This window comes from Pseudochaenichthys georgianus, chromosome 16, assembly GCF_902827115.2.
Source record: "Pseudochaenichthys georgianus chromosome 16, fPseGeo1.2, whole genome shotgun sequence".
Classification (NCBI taxonomy): domain Eukaryota; kingdom Metazoa; phylum Chordata; class Actinopteri; order Perciformes; family Channichthyidae; genus Pseudochaenichthys; species Pseudochaenichthys georgianus.
The window spans coordinates 2,696,566-2,717,115 of record NC_047518.2 but is presented as its reverse complement, the minus strand read 5'-3'; the positions used below and the strand labels follow the sequence as shown (position 1 = coordinate 2,717,115).

Sequence of the window (20,550 nt, the reverse complement as noted above, 5' to 3'; positions counted from 1 at the left end):
CCTCTCCTGCTGATGTTCAGGTGTATATCAGTATGTAGTGTCTCTACTTTAAAGAGTCCTCTCCTGCTGATGTTCAGGTGTATATCAGTATGTAGAGTCTCTACTTTAAAGAGTCCTCTCCTGCTGATGTTCAGGTGTATATCAGTATGTAGTGTCTCTACTTTAAAGAGTCCTCTCCTGCTGATGTTCAGGTGTATATCAGTATGTAGTGTCTCTACTTTAAAGAGTCCTCTCCTGCTGATGTTCAGGTGTATATCAGTATGTAGTGTCTCTACTTTAAAGAGTCCTCTCCTGTTGATGTTCAGGTGTATATCAGTATGTAGTGTCTCTACTTTAAAGAGTCCTCTCCTGCTGATGTTCAGGTGTATATCAGTATGTAGTGTCTCTACTTTAAAGAGTCCTCTCCTGCTGATGTTCAGGTGTATATCAGTATGTAGTAGTGTCTCTACTTTAAAGAGTCCTCTCCTGCTGATGTTCAGGTGTATATCAGTATGTAGTGTCTCTACTTTAAAGAGTCCTCTCCTGCTGATGTTCAGGTGTGTGTCTCTACTTTAAAGAGTCCTCTCCTGCTGATGTTCAGGTGTATATCAGTATGTAGTGTCTCTACTTTAAAGAGTCCTCTCCTGCTGATGTTCAGGTGTATATCAGTATGTAGTGTCTCCACTTTAAAGAGTCCTCTCCTGCTGAGGTTCAGGTGTATATCAGTATGTAGTGTCTCTACTTTAAAGAGTCCTCTCCTGCTGATGTTCAGGTGTATATCAGTTTGTAGTGTCTCTACTTTAAAGAGTCCTCTCCTGCTGATGTGCAGGTGTATATCAGTATGTAGTGTCTCTACTTTAAAGAGTCCTCTCCTGCTGATGTTCAGGTGTATATCAGTATGTAGTGTCTCTACTTTAAAGAGTCCTCTCCTGCTGATGTTCAGGTGTATATCAGTATGTAGTGTCTCTACTTTAAAGAGTCCTCTCCTGCTGATGTTCAGGTGTATATCAGTATGTAGTGTCTCTACTTTAAAGAGTCCTCTCCTGCTGATGTTCAGGTGTATATCAGTAGGTAGTGTCTCTACTTTAAAGAGTCCTCTCCTGCTGATGTTCAGGTGTATATCAGTATGTAGAGTCTCTACTTTAAAGAGTCCTCTCCTGCTGATGTTCAGGTGTATATCAGTATGTAGTGTCTCTACTTGAAAGAGTCCTCTCCTGTTGATGTTCAGGTGTATATCAGTATGTAGTGTCTCTACTTTAAAGAGTCCTCTCCTGCTGATGTTCAGGTGTATATCAGTAGGTAGTGTCTCTACTTTAAAGAGTCCTCTCCTGCTGATGTTCAGGTGTATATCATTATGTAGTGTCTCTACTTTAAAGAGTCCTCTCCTGCTGATGTTCAGGTGTATATCAGTATGTAGTGTCTCTACTTTAAAGAGTCCTCTCCTGCTGATGTGCAGGTGTATATCAGTATGTAGTGTCTCTACTTTAAAGAGTCCTCTCCTGCTGATGTTCAGGTGTATATCAGTATGTAGTGTCTCTACTTTAAAGAGTCCTCTCCTGCTGATGTTCAGGTGTATATCAGTATGTAGTGTCTCTACTTTAAAGAGTCCTCTCCTGCTGATGTTCAGGTGTATATCAGTATGTAGTGTCTCTACTTTAAAGAGTCCTCTCCTGCTGATGTTCAGGTGTATATCAGTATGTAGTGTCTCTACTTTAAAGAGTCCTCTCCTGCTGATGTTCAGGTGTATATCAGTATGTAGAGTCTCTACTTTAAAGAGTCCTCTCCTGCTGATGTTCAGGTGTATATCAGTATGTAGTGTCTCTACATGTCTCCATGCTTTACTGTTCAAAAAGCTCTTTATCTTTCTCATACTGTCTGTGCTGCAGCACCTCTTTTCACCCTCTGTCTGAAACCAGAGCCCAGCTGCTCTAATTGGTTAGCTGGCCGGCTCTGTTGTGATTGGTCAAACGCTTACTGATGTCCCGCCCCTTAGACTTTCACGTACAATGCTTTGGGGCACTAGCTAATATAAGCGCAATTGTTACATTGTGATGTCACTGTGTTACGGAAGTAAACAAAGTAGTAACAAACCGCTTACTAAACAGAAGACTCAATTGTTTGATCAAAACGTTGGCAAACCCTGGATTGTGTTTAACACGGTTCTTCAGTCAGACCAATTCTTCCTTTTCTGCAATATATGTGCCGACAAGTATGCTTTGGTAAGTAAGCTCATGAAAGCCAATCATTGAATGGCGAGGTTAACGTTACACAACAACAACTGCTTTAAGGGTAAGAGAAATATTTCTGTTCTGGTTGAAATGTGAAAAGGCAGGTCAGTGGTGGGACACACACTTTGCGAGAAGAATCTGCTGTACTGAGTCCACCTGCCACGCCCACTTCATCTCTTCACCATCCATCTGCCACGCCCACTTCCTCTCTTCACCATCCACCTGCCACGCCCACTTCATCTCTTCACCATCCATCTGCCACGCCCACTTCCTCTCTTCACCATCCACCTGCCACGCCCACTTCATCTCTTCACCATCCACCTGCCACGCCCACTTCATCTCTTCACCATCCATCTGCCACGCCCACTTCCTCTCTTCACCATCCACCTGCCACGCCCACTTCATCTCTTCACCATCCATCTGCCACGCCCACTTCATCTCTTCACCATCCATCTGCCACGCCCACTTCATCTCTTCACCATCCATCTGCCACGCCCACTTCATCTCTTCACCATCCATCTGCCACGCCCACTTCATCTCTTCACCATCCATCTGCCACGCCCACTTCCTCTCTTCACCATCCACCTGCCACGCCCACTTCATCTCTTCACCATCCATCTGCCACGCCCACTTCATCTCTTCACCATCCACCTGCCACGCCCACTTCATCTCTTCACCATCCATCTGCCACGCCCACTTCATCTCTTCACCATCCACCTGCCACGCCCACTTCCTCTCTTCACCATCCACCTGCCACGCCCACTTCCTCTCTTCACCATCCACCTGCCACGCCCACTTCATCTCTTCACCATCCATCTGCCACGCCCACATCCTCTCTTCATCATCCACCTGCCACGCCCACTTCCTCTCTTCACCATCCATCTGCCACGCCCACTTAATCTCTTCACCATCCACCTGCCACGCCCACTTCATCTCTTCACCACTTGAGCAGAGCTGACAGAAGGTCTCGCCCTCTCTCTGCTTTCAGTCCTTCTGCAGAGAGGGAGTGAAGGATGCTGGGAGGCAGCTGTTATCTCTGAACTGCTCAGTTACTGAGGATTCTGGGACCAAGCCGGGCCAGCTGTGTTCTGCCTGACCCAAGCAACAACCATCCATCCTCATCAGGCCCCCTCACCTGACACAACTCCCCTCTCAGCCTGTCAGCCTCTCCACTCCCCGACTGTGCCTATTGTCTTTCATCCATTCATCGCTCACAAGCCGTCTATTCCTCTCATCCTCTGCACAGCGGGCCATAACTGCCGGGCTCTCCCACCTATTCCCACACAGAATCCATTAGCCCACCCCTTTTTCATCTTCATCCCCCAATTCAAGCCATCCAGTCAAATATTCAGCGCCTGCTTGCCTTTTTCTATTTCAGCTCATCACAGGGTTCCATCTCCGCTCTGAAGCAGCATTATCGTCAGAAAGACGTTTCGCCCGTGTGGGTTGAAGCACACAGAGCTATAAAGCGTTTCCATCTCTACAAAAGCCAACAGTGGATGGTTCATTATTTTTTTTCACACCTGAGGGCACACACAGCCCACGCCCCGCTGTTGAACACCATAAGCGGGATTACATAAGGACCGTAACTAGCAGAGAGGAGGCTGGGGGATATTCGCCGCTCTGGAGAACGGAGGAGGATAAGGCAGGAGATACCCACCCCAACATCTTCTCTGCCTCACTGGCTTCCCACGACTGGCTCAGTATCAGCCCACGATCAGCCTGGAGAGGGACAGATTGGCGGTGGCTCAGAGGAGGAGGAGGACCGAGAGAAAGACCCTGGCTGATTAGGGGAAGCGACTGAGAGAGTGAGATGGTGGAAAGGTTAGGGGAGAGAGGGAGCGGAGAAATGTTCCTTCCCTCTGGCCATAGTCTTGATGAAGCCAGGATACAGATGTCAGGCCACATCCTCTCTGCCGGGGAGGGGGAGGAGGGGGGGGATCAAGCAGCAGATAATTAGACCTCAAGCCACAGGCCAGTATTCCATCGCAGCACTTCTCCTCCTATCTTCCTCTTTTGTCTCACTTTACCCCCCCCCCTTCTGAGAAGCCCCAGAGCTATTGGATATCAGCACTTCATTCTCCTCTGCTTCCACAGGTTTCCCGAGGGCCGATTGAGTGTCTCTGCCTGGACCGGAGGGATGGAATACAGTTTCGACCTCGCAAGGTCACCGAGCTGGCTTCCATCAGATGAAACCCTAAGCCTCCATTTGCCTCCTTCCGTCCCTCTTTATCTCCTCTACTTTAGCCAAAGCACTTTGCTTGCTTTCGGCCCAATGACACGCAATTATCCTCACTTTCCACAAATCATACACATTTCCACCGGCTTCATCGCTACGGCATATGCCACTTTCTGTCATTCCGCTGAGAGCCTGCTGTACTCCAAGGGTGACGAGAGGTCAGATAAACAAATACACTTCTCTCTGTTGAAGGCACACGCTTTGTTTGACAGAGAAGCCCAGATAATCGTTCGTCTTTGCACTTAGATGCTTTTTAAGTTGATTTGTGAACCATGATGTAATCCCCTTAGAACAAATATTTATTTACAAAATGTATTTTGTTAAATAGCCGTAAATAGGAGTAATATATATGTTTTTGCTTTTAACCATTAAAGCTTTCCTACTCACCATTTATCTCAGCATTCCTTCCGCTCTCTTTCATGCTGGGCAAACAGTTTTCCAGGTAAACTCCATTGTGGTAGCAGCTATCCCCCTTACTGAGCAGCGGTGGGGGCTCCCAGCAGGTGCAGGGGGTCTGCATGATGCCACAGGGCCTGCTGGAGGTGCTTGAGGCCAGGCAGTCCTCCAGCCACTGGCACAGCATCTGACAGGCCGCCATGCTGGGGTTTCGCTTCCCGACCACCAGGTACTCAGTTTTGAAATCCCCATCACCATCCTTCGTGGTCTTTCCCGCCCGAGGGAGACCCTTCCTCATCTGGAGGAACTGCTTCCCCGCCTCCAGGAAGGCCACGGAGGCCGAGGCGTCGCACAGCTTCACCACCTCGTCGAAGCTCTCCATGCCCAGGTAGGTGCGCGTTGTCTCCAGGAAGGACTCGTACTGGAAGGTGCGCAGCTGTGACGGCACACAGTGCTCCGTAGGTTTGGTGACCTTGAGGAAGATGGTGTAGCGCCGCGGGTCGGGGTTCTGCAGAGTCCAGGAGCAGGGCATGCTGGGGAACGCCGACGATGACAGGAAGAAGCCGAAAAAGCGGCTCTGGACTAGGGTGGAGCAAGAGTCAGACTCCGGGCCTGAGGGGGCCGCGTAGCAGCAACCCTCCATCAGCAGCAGAGGGGCCAGATACAGGAGCAGGGCCAGGAGGGGCCGCCTGGAGGGGCCGCTCACCTGAGAAACAACACTTCTCATGGTGCACAGGTGAAGGGGGGAGAAGGTGTCACAGGCTGGTGGCTGGTGTCTGACTCTGGAGGACTCTATTGGCAGCTCTGCAGGGCAGAGGAAGAATAGAGGGTGGGGGGGGGTGGGCGCTCTCAGAGGTCCAGTGATCGGCCCATGGCTGCATCAGTCGACCCGAGATTCACAAGAACCTGCGAAATGAAAGAGACAGACATTGCATTAGAGTTTGTGTCTCGTCAGACGACACTGATCCTCTTCATCTCTGCACATCAGCTGGTAGTATTGGCTCTGTAACCCACGGCAGCCACTGGAGAACAACAGGGAGGTGAAGCAGACGGAGGCAGACAGCAGTTGAGTTCTTCTTCTCTGTGCGAGTTCAGATTGGCCTTCTCCTGAGAGAATGTCTGCTCACAGGTTGCATCTGCCAGCTCATTATTGGTCAAATTACAAGACTATTAATTACCAAGCACAACACCTGCAGCCGTGCATGACTCCACCGTATCAGGGTGAGACAACACCGTGATCAATAGTCCGTTCTGTTTTTGCTTATTACATCCAAAAGTAATTAGATGTTTTGCTTTAAATACAGATTCATAACGTAGCTGTTTATTTAGCGATGTAGCTGCTCTCCTGTATTACACCTGGACGTGGTATGAAGGGCTGCTTCCCGTGGAGCACTTTGCTGATTGAAGCTATAATTCATGTGTTTTTATTTAAAACGCTATGACGCACAGTATAATTAAAATACACACTTTCTGGTTGCTCTTGTAGTGAGCGAAAGGTATTGTATACAACATGATGTATACTAAAAGTAAAGCAGAATGATTAGTGCAGATATGAACGAAGAAGAACAGAATATAAAGAGAAGCAGGATAAAAGGTCTTCACAGCTAAACAGCTCGAGTTTGGGAAATGAGAAGAAAAGCTCATTGACTTGAACATAGGTGTTTATGAAAGGAAACGCAAGAGCTCACTCACGTTGTTCTGTCTACGGCGCTTTGTGGCCATTAGCTGTGAGGAGAACTACAACCCCTGTATCCTGTTCTGAACTATCAAAAGAGAAAGCCATATCAGTGGAGAGGAAAGCAGAGCGCCGAATACAAGCTGACCGACAACATGATACGCGTGGAAAGTGGTGTTGCTCTGTGTCGGCTGCACGTGGAACGGTTTGCCGTCTGAAACACAATATGTCAGTGTTTAGAATGCAGCTTGTTGTTCTACATGCTTAACAACAGTACAGTTCACTGAAATTATGTTTTAGGCATTTCTCTTCAGAATGATCTTTATTTCATTTAAGGTTTCTGATATCAATGATCAAAGGAAAATACATATACTATGCATTTGAATGAATTCTACTTCTTAAAAAGACGTTTAAAAGCCAACCAATCTTGCTATGGAAGCCATCTTGTCGTGGAAGCCATCTTGTTATAAGATATTAGATCTTTTACGAGTAAAAGTAGAAATACTTAATTACAAGTGAAAGTCCTGATTTCAAAAGTGACTTAAGTAGAGAAGTATTGCCAGCTAAATGTACTTAAATTATAAAAAGAAAAAGCACCCATTATGCACCATGGCTGTTTTGAAAGTAATTTATTAGTATTATTAATATTCTAATTGCTTACAAATACATGTAAGGGCATTTAAATGTTGTAATTTGTTATTAAGATAATCCTTTTTTATATAATGATATATTTATATATATATATATATATATATATATATTGGTAGGAGCATACTGCATTATATCATATATGTAAAAAGTAGTTATTATTAAAAAGTACAATACGTGTTCCAAAATGTAGAGCAGAAGAAGTATAAAGTAGCATTACATGGAAATATAAGTAAAGCACAAGTATGAGAAAATAGGACTTAAAGGTGGGGTAGGTAAGTTTGAGAAACCGGCTCGAGATCGCTAGAATTTAAAAATACACAACTGGAGAAAATCTGCCACTTCCTCACAGAGCCCCTCCTCCAACACACACAAACGCGCACATGACCAATGAGGGCACGAGATAAGTGTGTGCCCCGATGGAAGGCTGACAGGCAGGTAGGCCAGGTTGTACTTTTTACAGTATTACGGCTTCTACAGATGAAATGTTTTTATGGATTTTTTGTCAAAGCACTTCAGATATTCATTGCTATCGGGATGTTAAGAGCATTCCATGGAATATAACAAAAAGTGTATCTCGAGCCGGTTTCTGAAACTTACCTACCCCACCTTTAAGTACAGTACTTGAGTAAATATACTTAGTAACTTCTGCTGGTCACACATTATAAAGACGTCTGAAAACAGGCTCTGAAGCCCTGCTCTTGATTTAGATTTGTACACAAGTGAAGCTCCACAGACTAATCAGAGGTCTGCAGCCCGACACACGGGGTGTTTCTCAATCTCGAGTACGCTTGCTTGGTAGCACATGTCTTCCGAGTCACTTGCTTCAGAAGCGAGGCAAGAATACTGCCTGGCATTCGGAAAAAGAAGAGTGGAACAGGCTAGAAAGTGTGCAGGTGTGCGTCATATGAGAGGCCCGCCTTACATTTCCCGCCACAGATTTGGGGAAATTGGTCCGTGCGCAAAGCATTGTGGGGATTTTAAGACCGGAGTCTACACATGTGCAGCCTCGACATTTCTCCAAACGAAGTACGCCGGGCTCGGTAGAATTCCAAGAATGCTGAACATTGGAACAGTCCTTCGGCGGCACTCGATGGCGTAGTGTGCTTGAAATAGTGGCTCTGGAGCAGCTTTGCTCGACATTGAGAAACACCCCCAGTCTGAGTTGTTGGGATAGGATGTAGATCAAGATAAGTCATCACAACCAATAAAACACCCTAAACGCAGAATCCTTCTTAAGCACGCCTTCAGGGGAAGTGCAACGCTTCGTCTCTGCAGCATGCTCCTTTCCAAACAAACTTCATAAGCAAACTGTGATCAACATGTGCATCTAGCTCCGTCAACAAGAGCTTTCTCTTTATTTTCTGAAATCAAATGCATTATCTATTCCGCCTCAACCTTCAACAACGTCACATATCTGAACTCAAAATGAAAAGTAGATGCAATGTTTGATGTAGTGTTTTTTAGAAATATACTTCATCAATATTGTGCTAGTTTGATTTGTATTGTAGGTCGCACATATTCAACATCTCTTTGCAAAACATATGTTGATTAATGCTGTTTGCTCAAATGTTATGTCCTTCTTTTAAAGCTGAAAAAAAGATTTGACAAAACACACAAATACAAAAAACTACATATATTCCCAAGCATATGGGAAAGTAACATATGGCAGTACCCACAGTCTGCATATGTCTACATAATACAGAGAGTATACCATGTGGTAGAAACAACGAGGAGAATGGTTAACAACGTCACCTGCAATCAAAGTCCCAAACCTCGAAGCAAAATGGAAATACATGAATGAAGGCGGACTGTTATTGATTGAATGCGTGGGCTGAACGTGTCTGACAGTCGGGCAGCACTGAAGTGTTTCTGAGAGGAGTGCAGGGAGACGCTGCCCAACCACAGACACTCCGGGTGGGTTTAGCTTAGATGCCATGATAAGAGCTGTTTGAATTCTCTACATCAGTGGTTCCCAACCGACATATAATTGTAACGCAATACATGATTGTCACTAAAAGCCTTGTCTCTACATTACAATAAAATATAAAAAATAATTGATTAATTCAGTTGATTAAAAATTCAAGTTAGTAGCTAATAAAGGCATAAAAAGACAAATGTATAATTATTTCTATAGAAATGTTTCTTCTGCCCGTAAAGTGTCCAAACCGGGCTTTTCTCGATAAGCGCATTTTTAAAACATAGTCATGGTCCATGCCGGTTTTAGTTGGATTATTTGTCACAGTTGCTCTGATCAGATCGGTCGCCTCCATTTTGTAGATTATTTACGACTTTTGAATCCACATAAACACATCGGCAAAATCCATCTTACTTCATACAGCGGGAATCCGAATGAATGAATCCTGAGTCCAATAACCATCAAAGTCGCTCCAATAGTGCTCCTTGATTACGCTTTCATCCTCCTTTAACAACATACTTCACATTCATCCAGTTCGTGACGGTAGTTGTAGCATTTTGAGACTTTTAAACTTGAATTACCGCTGTTGCGCCCGACAGCCCAACAAACCAATGAAATCTGACTGGGAACACCGCGGTGAGGGCGAGAAACGACACGGCAGGAAGGGTTAAGGTGACGCACCGTTCATGGAAGCAACCGTTTCAGTGCTTATTAAGCATTTTCCATCTTATGCCATTATTCCTTATCTGTATTCAACTTTCAAAAATATGTTATACCAAAAGGCAAACTAAACATTTAAAAACAATTCCAAAGAAATGATTATGAAGATGTGGTGGTGGTAGTCAATCCATGGAAAATGTTCGTTTTTCAACAGCACACGTACTGTCGCATCGGAACTACGTCGCCCAGTGTTGCCCAATCAGATTCTCTTAGATCTGCAGCTGTCTTTTCCTGATGATTTCTCCTTCACAACTTTCCTAAACCCCATGATGTTTTTCACTCATTTGAAGGGAAAAGAGGCTAGGAACAGACGATAGGACCTGATGGTGTGGACTGCAGCTAGTTTAAGTCAGGGGGTCTATTCTCCAAACCCTAAGCCATAGAAAAGGCCCTGTGTCTAATATCACGTACCACCACAGGCTTTTCTTCAGATACAGTAATTGATCCTGTCTTATTGTATATCAGCACACCTCACGTCTCCTTCGCCTCGCCCTGCTCTCACACCTCACCTCCCACCCAGACGTGTCCGGGGAGAACTACCTCTCCCCCAGACAGATGTGACAGTAATGAAATGAATAGAGCTTTAACAGAGGATAAAGGGCTGCTCTTTATTGACAGCTTGGCCTCATTTATCTCCAGACATGCCACACCCCCCCGCTTCCTTCTCACCCCCCACCTGCCCGGTCCTCCTCCCCCCCACCTGCCGAGAGGGAGTGTGATCTCCCAACATGCAGTGCTCTATTGGAGCTTCCTGTTAATGTCAAGCCTCCCTCCATTACCAACGACAAGAAACTTCCCACACATTCTTACCTCCAACCCAGTAAAACACACACACACACACACACACACACACACACACACACACACACACACACACACACACACACACACACACACACACACACACACACACACACACACACACACACACACACACACACACACACACACACACACACACACACACACACACACACACACACACACACACACACACACTTAGATGGCGTTTCAGATCCAAACAGATGCTGGGGCAGCTATTAGCTCACTTTAATGTACTCTACAGCAGGGGAGAATAGGAGATGGCAGAGCAAGAAGAGATTTGAGCCAGTGCTGACGGTGGCAGTCTGCTGAAAGAAATCTGACCCTGAGATTAAACTTGATGTTTCCTGTAAATTATTCAAAGCAAGTCTTTGGATCTTTGCTGTTTGCTGTATTATGGCTTCAAACTCACTAAAAACACTGGTTGTTCACAATAGAGCACATCATGGAGCAAGGCTGGTATTTAGCATGGCATAAATGAATTGTGTTTTTCAGTACACCATATTGTTTTATATTTGAACCCTTCATTTTTGTGGATTATAGTCCGAGGTGAATATGCAACCTGAAGGTATCTTTTATAAGACCTTGCCCAAATGATAAATACTGGTGGTGTCAATCTCGTTAAACACTGTAGCTTATTTACTTATTCCAGCAGTTAAATTCTAACAGGTTCAGAAGAAGACGCTGGCGGCTGACAGAGTACGAGGAAAAATAACTTTCATCGAAGACAGACAAACTAAGTCCGAGCAGACCCCGGGATCATACACTGAAAGGCTGACTTTAATTACTAATTAATAATTATTGCATTAGGTCAACAAATGTCATATAACTCTATTAGGTTAGTAGAAAGCTCAAATTGAACCTAATATCTTTCATTTAAACTTAATATTATTGCTTTTTGTTATGTGAAAGCTGTTGATATAATACATTTAAGTGAAGTTTTTCGGTGTACTATTAGGAAACGTTGTATTAGCATTGTTATAGCTAAAGCCTAAAGTTTCTTATTGGTTGATCTAGGTGAATGACGATTAACCAGTTGTAATATGGCAAGCCATTTGAGTATTTATTCCATATCCTTGATATCAGACGGCAGCTGCCTACACTAGTTGGCTCTTTGATTTCACTTGTTAGATATATGCAGGGGCGGATCTACCGGGTGGCATGGGGTGGCAACTGCCACCCTAAACAATAGCCTTGCCACCCCAGCTGCCACCCCAGTTGGCATCTTTGTTTTGAAAGAAAAGTTGTGGCTTATCGGACATTTATGAGAGAAAATCTCTAATGTTCGAGTGCAAGTGAATGCAGCACAAGACGCAAGTCTTGTAACCCCTCCCCCGGCCCTGGTGCGAGAGTGGAAATATCGATTTCATTTGAACGGGGGAACGGCGCAAAACGAGAAGCATTTCAGATCAAAGCAGACGGAAGGAATGAGGTATTTGCGGTCTACAATGACAGAGAAGAGACTGTCAAGTTTGGCTGTACTCAGCATTGAATCAAAACGCACTAAAACTGTTGATCTTAATATGTTTGTGGGGCGCTTTGCTGAACAAAATGGTAATCGCCGCATTCAGCTGTTATAGGCATGTCAACTTGATGCTCTGCTCACGGATGACTCGATGAGCATAACAAACTGTTATGATGATGACCTTACGTGTAAATATATTTCTTTTTTCTTTGTGGGGGTCTGCCCCCAAAAAACTGTTTTAAGTCCTGAGAAAGTCAAATAAGACAGTGTGTAAAACTACACTGCCCAGCCAAAAAAAAGTAACCACTTTAACTAGGCCAGTAGGTAAGGACTTTCCACTGGATAATAACTGCAGCGATGTTTATGTTTTAGCTGAATACACATTGTTTAACCCTAACTGATGCAGTTAGTCACTTCTTTAATGTTTGTTCTTTCTGATGTAAAGTCAAGGTTGTAACTGTTTGCAGTAAAGTCGTGGGGCGCTGAACTGTTCTTTTGAATCTTTTGAATTTTGATACATGATATAATTACTTGTCTTTCAAATTTGAAGGAGGGTGAGCAAGCATCTTCAGGAACATTCATCATTAACTCCTCCAAAATATATAGTTTATTCAATAATAAATGAATAGTGAATCATAACAGTGATTGACAGCTGATAGGAATACTATGATTGTTAATAGTATCATATTCATTCAGACAAACATCGATGAGACAGTTAATTAATGTACTTATTGCAGCAGTCTGCATAGATGTGGTACCCCTACAGGTCTAAGAGTGAAACAAACTCATTCAGTTATTGTTCAGTTAAAATTCATTAAATGATGTGTGCCACCTTATATATTTATATGTAAGGCTTTACTGATGTGCCACAATAATGTCACCTAATGTATATATTGAGTTAAAATATTAATATTGTGGCTTTCCAAGTTAACATTGATTGATATGACTGCGATTAAATCAGCATATACTTCTGCCACCCCTCAACATCTCCTGCCACCCTCTTGCCACCCCATGGATATTTGTCTCGATCCGCCCCTGGATATATGGTCAAACTAGTTTGGCACTCTGCTTTACTAGTTCAATAAAACATTACACTAGTTTTCAGCAACTAGTGGCACTTTTGTCCGACTAGTTAGCACATAAGCCTTACTAGTTACGCCATGAGCAGCACTTGTAGCACCAAAGTCCCAACGTGTAAGCTTTTTGATGAACTAGTGGCCCTCTGACCGTACTAGTGACATATGGCAAGCCATTTGAGTATTTATTCAATTTCCTTGATATCAGACGGCAGCGGCCTACACTAGTTGGCTCTTTGATTTCCCTTGTTAGATATATGGTCAAACTAGTTAGGCACTCTGCTTTACTAGTTAAATAAAACATTTCACTAGTCACTCTTTTTCAGCAACTAGTGGCACTTTTGTCCGACTAGTTACCACGTATGCCTTACTAGTGATGCCAGGAGCAGCACTAGTAACGCCAAAGTCCCAAGGTGTAAGCTTTTTGATGAACTAGTGGCCCTCTGACCGTACTAGTGACCCTAAAAGTCTTACAAGTGAACTAGTGTGCTGCCAAAGCTCTGACATGTTAACTAGTTACACAAAAGAAGCACAACTAGTTAACTCGCGGCATACATTTGTCTGCACTAGTTAACTAGTAGCACCCAGAATCACTCAGCAAAATGTTCACTAGTTGACGCTTCTTTTGACCTTACTAGTTAACTAGTGGGGCTCAACATGTCTACACGTTAACTAGTGAACCTTTTGCCTTTACTAGTTAACTAGTGAGATACATTTAAATTCCACTAGTGAACTAGTGAGGCTTAAAATGTTCACTAGTAGTACTAGTGGGTCCCAAAGGTGCACTAGTCACACTAGCTGCACATAATGCTAATGAGGAGGAGGGGAAATAATGCATCAGGTCTCCTATTGGCCCTAAGATATAGAGCGCCACCCAGCCCAAATAGTTTATTTAAGAGCTTAATACACAAACATATAAAACCAAAGTATGTTTGTAATTATGATCATATGACTGTATATCAAATTAGGTAAGAACATTGAAGACTTTCTTAAAATTAGAAACGTGCATTAGGACTGCAGACAGGAATATAGATCCTCTTTAATCATTTTATTAAGCTGCAATTTGAAAGGTGCTTTAATTAGAATAGCATTGTGATAACAGAGTGACATTATTGATGGATAGAAAGAGGAAGTAACCCTCTTCAGATCACAGCTTTGAGAGATCGCCGTGACTTCCGTAAATATTAGTCTAAGGCAAAATATGGAGAGGTTGTTTATCTTCATACGGATCTGTCGTTACCCTGATTTTAAGATCTGTCCAGTGTTTCAGCTGTATTCATTTCATGAGCACCGCTGATACAATGTCCCACGATCACTTCCTCTACTTTTGTGTCTCGAGTGCCGGTGTTCTCACACACAAGCATACGCACACTCGCACCAACAAAAAACTAAATACCCGACTGATGCACCTCACGTCTTCGAGACGTTGCTAAAAACATTGCAGGAGAACTGCGTGCCCGAAACCCCCACCTTTTTGTTTTACCATGTGTGTGAGTGGGGAGATTCTCCTTCGATTCTATTGGCTCTAACGGTCAGAACGAGATGTCAATCACCAAAATCGACCAATGGGTTCCAGAGAAACGGCCATTTCCACCCAAATCACCTCAGAGGTGGAGTTTGTTTTTGCTAAACCTCTCTAAAAAGGTCACATGTCACTTGTTTTGCATCAATCTTGATACAGGGTACTTATTATAAGTTCTACTTTATATTTCTAAAGCTTTTAGTCTACCTTACCATCATCCAAGGGTAGTTTTCACTATAAGTAAAACATACGGTAATCTTTGGACGGACACTATAATTTACAGTTTTTTACTATGTTCAATCTGAATTTTCTTTAAAATAAAAAACATCTATATTGATTCTGACCTTTCTACATCCAACTCACAGGTTTATCATTACTTTGAGAAAAAAGATTATTACTTTAACCCTTTTTAGAAGGGAAGATATGGTCATTTGTTCTGGGAATGTCATTATCGAGCCTGAGACCTGAACAACAGGCTCAGGGCTGAACAGGTTAAGGGAAGAAGCTCTAACACAGTTCACTGTGTAACCAGCACAACGTTAGCATTTACTGATGGAGCCAGACCGTTTCCCTGGGAGTTGCTGGAGACCAAACTGAGCTTAAAGGATAGTGAACATCAGTAGTCACTTCTTTCATCAAGAGACGGGAAACACAAGTCCCAAATTAATGAAAGTGTTTGTCAATGTGTGCTCAGGCAACTGTTTGGTTAGGTGTTACTCTTTACTATATTGTAGGTGATTCTGTGCCAGATGTTGTAGTTTCATCTGGTCCCACTGCCCACAAGTTTTGGTTGCCCTCAATTCATTTTTTCATCAACCTATTACTCCCTTCGAATGCAACCTTAAATTGTATTCAGTGGTAGCTTCCCTTGGTGATGGTCCCGTTTGCTACCAAATGATTGTGTTGTATTGATACTTGTTAGCTGTATGATATAACACATTTTTTTACACTTTCAGGAGAGCTGCAGTGCTTATAGCGGGCTGTCTGGGAACATTCGTATTCGGAGAGAGGAAGTTCTTCACCGGGTGGACATTTTAGTATTCTGTAGCTGTGTAATTATTCATTCCTTTCAGCCTGTGGCTGGAACAGCAAGCAATTAAAAGAACAAAGGTGGTGCATTAGCCAGCAGCCTAGAAGCATGAATCCATGTAAACATGCCCAACAGGCTGAGTCTGCGAGCGAGTTCCAACAATGGGCCAATCACAGAGCAGCAACAGTCCCTCAGACAGAGATGTAAAGAGAGAGACAGACAAAGGGAGCACTGATGAGAAAATGATAGAGTCACACAGAGCATCACTTCTCACATCAGCAGCGCAGGGATTAGAGGCTGATTAGCAGAGTAACACAGGGACACACTCCTCACTCTGCCACGTTCACGACAAGGCGAGAAGCCACGGGGCGGCCGCACGGATTCCCTCTTCTCTGAAGTACAAAGTGTGGCAAATTGCTCCTCTGCGTCATCAAATTCATTCACAGACAAAATGATTTGGCAGAGACATGAATTACAGCAGTTTGGGGTGGAGGGCATTTATCATGCAGGATATTCGCTCCATGCAGAAGAAGCTGCTTGGGGGAGCCAATAGGAAGAGGGAAGAGAGGGTGAGATGAACTATTCAAAAATCACAAATCCACAATGAACACAAGTCAAACGCCTTTTGGTGATTGTGGTAAGAGATAGAGAACCACATTAAATGACTGTTAACTTTGTAAATGTATCCCTGTTTGCACGACAGCTTGCAAAATGGTAATGTTATGTATATGATCCAATGCCAATGTGTCGTAGTATATTTCTATATATTCCTTTAGCTCTGTGAAACTGTATTGTAGAGTAATCAATTAATTCAATATTTTATTGATATTGTGTATATACTCAAGTGATATATGTCCTTTATATTGTACATGTGTATACTGGCTGCTAATGTTTATTCTCTATCTATCTATCTATCTATCTATCTATCTATCTATCTATCTTATACAGTAAATGTTAACCAGTTAAAACACTGCAGTGTTACCAGCTAGATCAATAAAAGATGTACCCTTGAGAGAGGGTGATTCCTTTTAATTCTGGTCATATCTAAAGGAAATAGATGAAGAGTCCAGAGGCTTTAAAAAATGTAACATTTTGCAGCAAATGGCTCTAATTCCTGGTTAGTGATTTGATTCATGTATGTTTCTCAGATCTTGAAGGGCTTGGTTGTTGAAGGGCACAACCTATTTGATCTAAGATAGTGCTTGAGCTCATGGGCATGGACATCAGAATCAGGACAAATTAAACTTAGCGCAAGTTCAACCAGGAAGACCGTCTTTACTCATTCATTCACATATTCCCAGTTTACTACTCTCTCTCCTTTCAATCAGTGATCGGGGGCGTCACTCCCCAGCTAAACCAATCACTTTGCTCTATTCCCACAAGCCTATCATAGTGCATTGCTAAACCTTTAAATCTGCTCTCTCCCCTTCCTCACAGTTGTCATTTCAGGTGACTCAACCGAGCTCCAAACTCTGGGCAAGAGCCGGGACGCCAATACGGAAGTGCCACACACTGCAGTTCATATATTAGCCGATAGGGACTGACTGCAGAAAGGAGCAATTTCCATAGACCCCCATGTTAAAATGCCCAACTTTACAGCAGAAAAAAACATGTTTCTACCCCTGGATGCAATAAATATTATTATGCATATAGTTAGATTCCACCTTCATGATTATGGATCTGTGAGTGAATTGTTTTCTAACGCGACCCTTTTATTTATATTAGGTCTTAAAGTGTTTGCATAAATTAGGGCGTGGTCACATTGAGTGACGGCTCTGTCAAGTGACTGCTGCTGCTAGCTTCTTGTCTCTCTGCTAGCTGCTCCGTGAAGCTACAGGGACTCTGCCTGCTCAGCTCATCCAGGGAACACAACTTGAAGCCGGTCGTGGTTGTTTGTTCTTCATGCTTATATATCGGACTATTGTGACTCGCTCTGCGGTTAAAACAGACGGTGCATGAATGCGGTTTTGCGTTAACTGAAATTCGAGTACTTTATGTGTTAATGATTTTAATCAGCTACGTAATGAATGTTAAGGCTTGGGTTAGCGTGTAAGCGATTGGTAGCTACATCGGTGCTAACAATGCTAATAGTAGCCTCCAAGTTAAAATCATATACTGTATATATAAAGGTTAAAACGAAATAGACAAGTGTTAAGCGTTAAGTGGGGTAATACTGAACAACAAATGGCTTCTGTTTGAGGTTGATAAAATAAGGTCATCCTTGTAACTTCGAGAGATATTTGTATTATGTAGGTAGGAACTGTATGCATCGCTAAGGTTAAGGTGAGACACGGCAGGCAAAAACATCGTTTTTCATGCACTGGTCAATTTTGAGATTTTGTGCTATTTTGATTCTATAACATGTTTTCTTTCAGGCTTTTGGAAGGAAAACGTACAAAATACACATTTAAGTGTTTCTTTTACTATAGTTTGTCTATTTGCGTCTGTAGATTTCTCCTAAATTCAACAAAATGTAACATAAAGTACCGCGACTGCTGTTTGCACCATGTCAACAGAGATATCGTTGGAAAGCTGTGTCTCTCTCTCCTGCACAATCTCATCTCATCTTAAACCAAGAAACGAAATTTCATTGGCTGGTGTCAATTTCTGACAACGTGATTCGTTCAGATGCGTCACGTGGTGTGCTAAAACACTTCCTGGTTAGCTTTCCGCTAGAAATTGAAATCTCAAAATGGCAAAAGAACGGCGAAAAAAACGTTCACAGAGAAGACGACAACAATTGTCACTTGCACGAAGCAAGGTTATCCAAAAAACAAATGACCCCGAACATGAAATACCTTCACGGAGTGCGTCGAGGCGCAAGCTGTCATCCAAAGAACAGGAGGGTTTAGCTAGCGCCTCACTGTAATCTTTAAAGGTCGTTTTCTCAAAATTAGTTTTTTCTCCTACTCTGAGTCCGACATTTCCACTTCAGTTGCACTTACATACACCAAACCTTCCAGTTATATTATTATCAATATTATGAAGGCTTTTACAGAAGGATTTGTTCATACATCATTCATAGCCTGAATTATACAACATTGTATACCTAAAAACATGGCGAAAATGGATATTTTAGAGCTGTTGACAGTATTTTCTGATTTATGGAGTGATAAAAAGAGATATCCTATATCCCTTCTGTAAAAGCCTTTATATGCCTTTATATGACTACAAAATGAAACGAGAATTTTGAATCTGGCTTTATCCAAAGTTCAGATTTCGATTCCTGAAATGTGTTAAAATATGTGCAAATGTAATGAGATAATGGACAATTTGTAAAATTAAACATGCTATTTCAGAAAACTTGTAATACAAAAGACAATTGCCTTATTGTAAGTAATTAACTAGAGAAATGTCTAGCTGATACCTTTAAGTTAAAAAAATGACCCTATTCACCTGGGGTGTCTCGCCTTAATTTGAATTGGCTATGCTCAAGTATGTAGACAAGCTAACGTCGAAGTAGTGTATGTGAAATCAACCTCACAATAAGATGTGTGTATATTACATTTATTAATGTCATATTTCAAGATGATTACTTAGATATTACAATATGGTTCGTTGAGCTGGAGTTAATTATTGAGCTTACACGTTAACGTCACAGTCATCTGAAGAACGAACCCAAACCTTATTGTTTTTATTAATTGCATTACCAAATGGGTATCAAATAAACAGTAAGCATTGGTAACACAACTTCCAAAGTTACAGTAAAATAAAAAGGACCCTGACTCGGACAATACACAATCCAACATGTTCAACAGAAGAGAATCAGTTATATTGTTTGTACACATGGTACTTTACATATATATATATCTGTTTGTTTAAGATGTCCAGGTGATGCAGACAGGCTGGACCAGAGAGTGAGAGACAGAACTGGACTCCTCACAGCAGTGAACTTCAGCACAGGTACAAAGACTCTATTTTTCATACTGTACAAAGGATCAAGAAAGATATTGGTTTAAATAAATGAAGTATTGACTTGAATACACTGATATACGTTCCATTAAACAATACTAAATACTAGATCACCTACACATCAGTTAAGTTGAGGGTCTTATCCATGCAAAAAGTTACATTTAGATGTTAACAAGCACTATGACTTTGTCAGCTTTCTAATGTAATGTATTGAAGGCAAAGATATTTAACACATAATGAGAACTGCTACTATTTATCTCTCAATATTGTCTGTAAAAAACGTGGTAAAAGTTATTCTTTCAGTGAGACAACAGAGCAAGCTTCTACAGTTGCACTACGTTTTGTAACAGTTAAATATTATTTTGATAATAACATATATTTCAATGTTGATGAACTTCATACTGTTCATTCATAATCTGATTGTCTTTGTAGCTCACTGTTGAAATGTTAAAAAAAACATTACAATTACAAAATAATTATATCAACAGCCCCTCAACACACAAACACACCGCTTTCATAAATAACACACTTGTTCTGCAATAATATGTTTGATGTGTCCTGTCATTTTTGTTAGGAAAGGACATGCCTGAAAGACACGACATTTTCTCCTTCTCTGAGGGTCAAGAAGAACATCCAAGAGGAACATTAAAAGCTGATGTTATGAGATTTTAAGACCAGTACACTAAGAAACTACTTTTATTGTAAAAACAGTCAGCTGATCGAATGCACCTATTTCCACATCTACACTCCATCAGCTGATTATTTCTATTTGCCTCACTTTATGAGCTTCACATCACTTGTGCCTTGTACCGAAGAGTTTGCAAAGTCACAAATACATGGGGCCAATCTTCAGTCAGATGTGAATGTGTAATCTAACATTTTCAGTAAGAATAATGGACAAAAGGAATGCAAATACAAAT

The 20,550-nt window shown here is 42.3% G+C and overlaps 1 protein-coding gene and 1 long non-coding RNA gene across 2 annotated transcripts; one reads left to right on the top strand and one right to left on the bottom strand.

The window, feature by feature from the left end:
• Positions 1–4,825: 4,825 nt before the first annotated feature.
• LOC117460407 (adhesion G protein-coupled receptor B1-like) lies at positions 4,826–5,621 on the bottom strand. The gene has a single exon (XM_034101795.1). The coding sequence runs from the start codon at positions 5,567–5,569 to the stop codon at positions 4,826–4,828; it is 744 nt and encodes a 247-aa protein (XP_033957686.1). The 5' UTR covers positions 5,570–5,621.
• Positions 5,622–19,555: 13,934 nt separating this feature from the next.
• On the top strand, positions 19,556–20,296 carry LOC139435447 (uncharacterized). Its single transcript, XR_011644682.1, has 2 exons — positions 19,556–19,621; positions 20,205–20,296. It is a non-coding gene; the product is annotated as an uncharacterized lncRNA (long non-coding RNA).
• Positions 20,297–20,550: the final 254 nt, after the last annotated feature.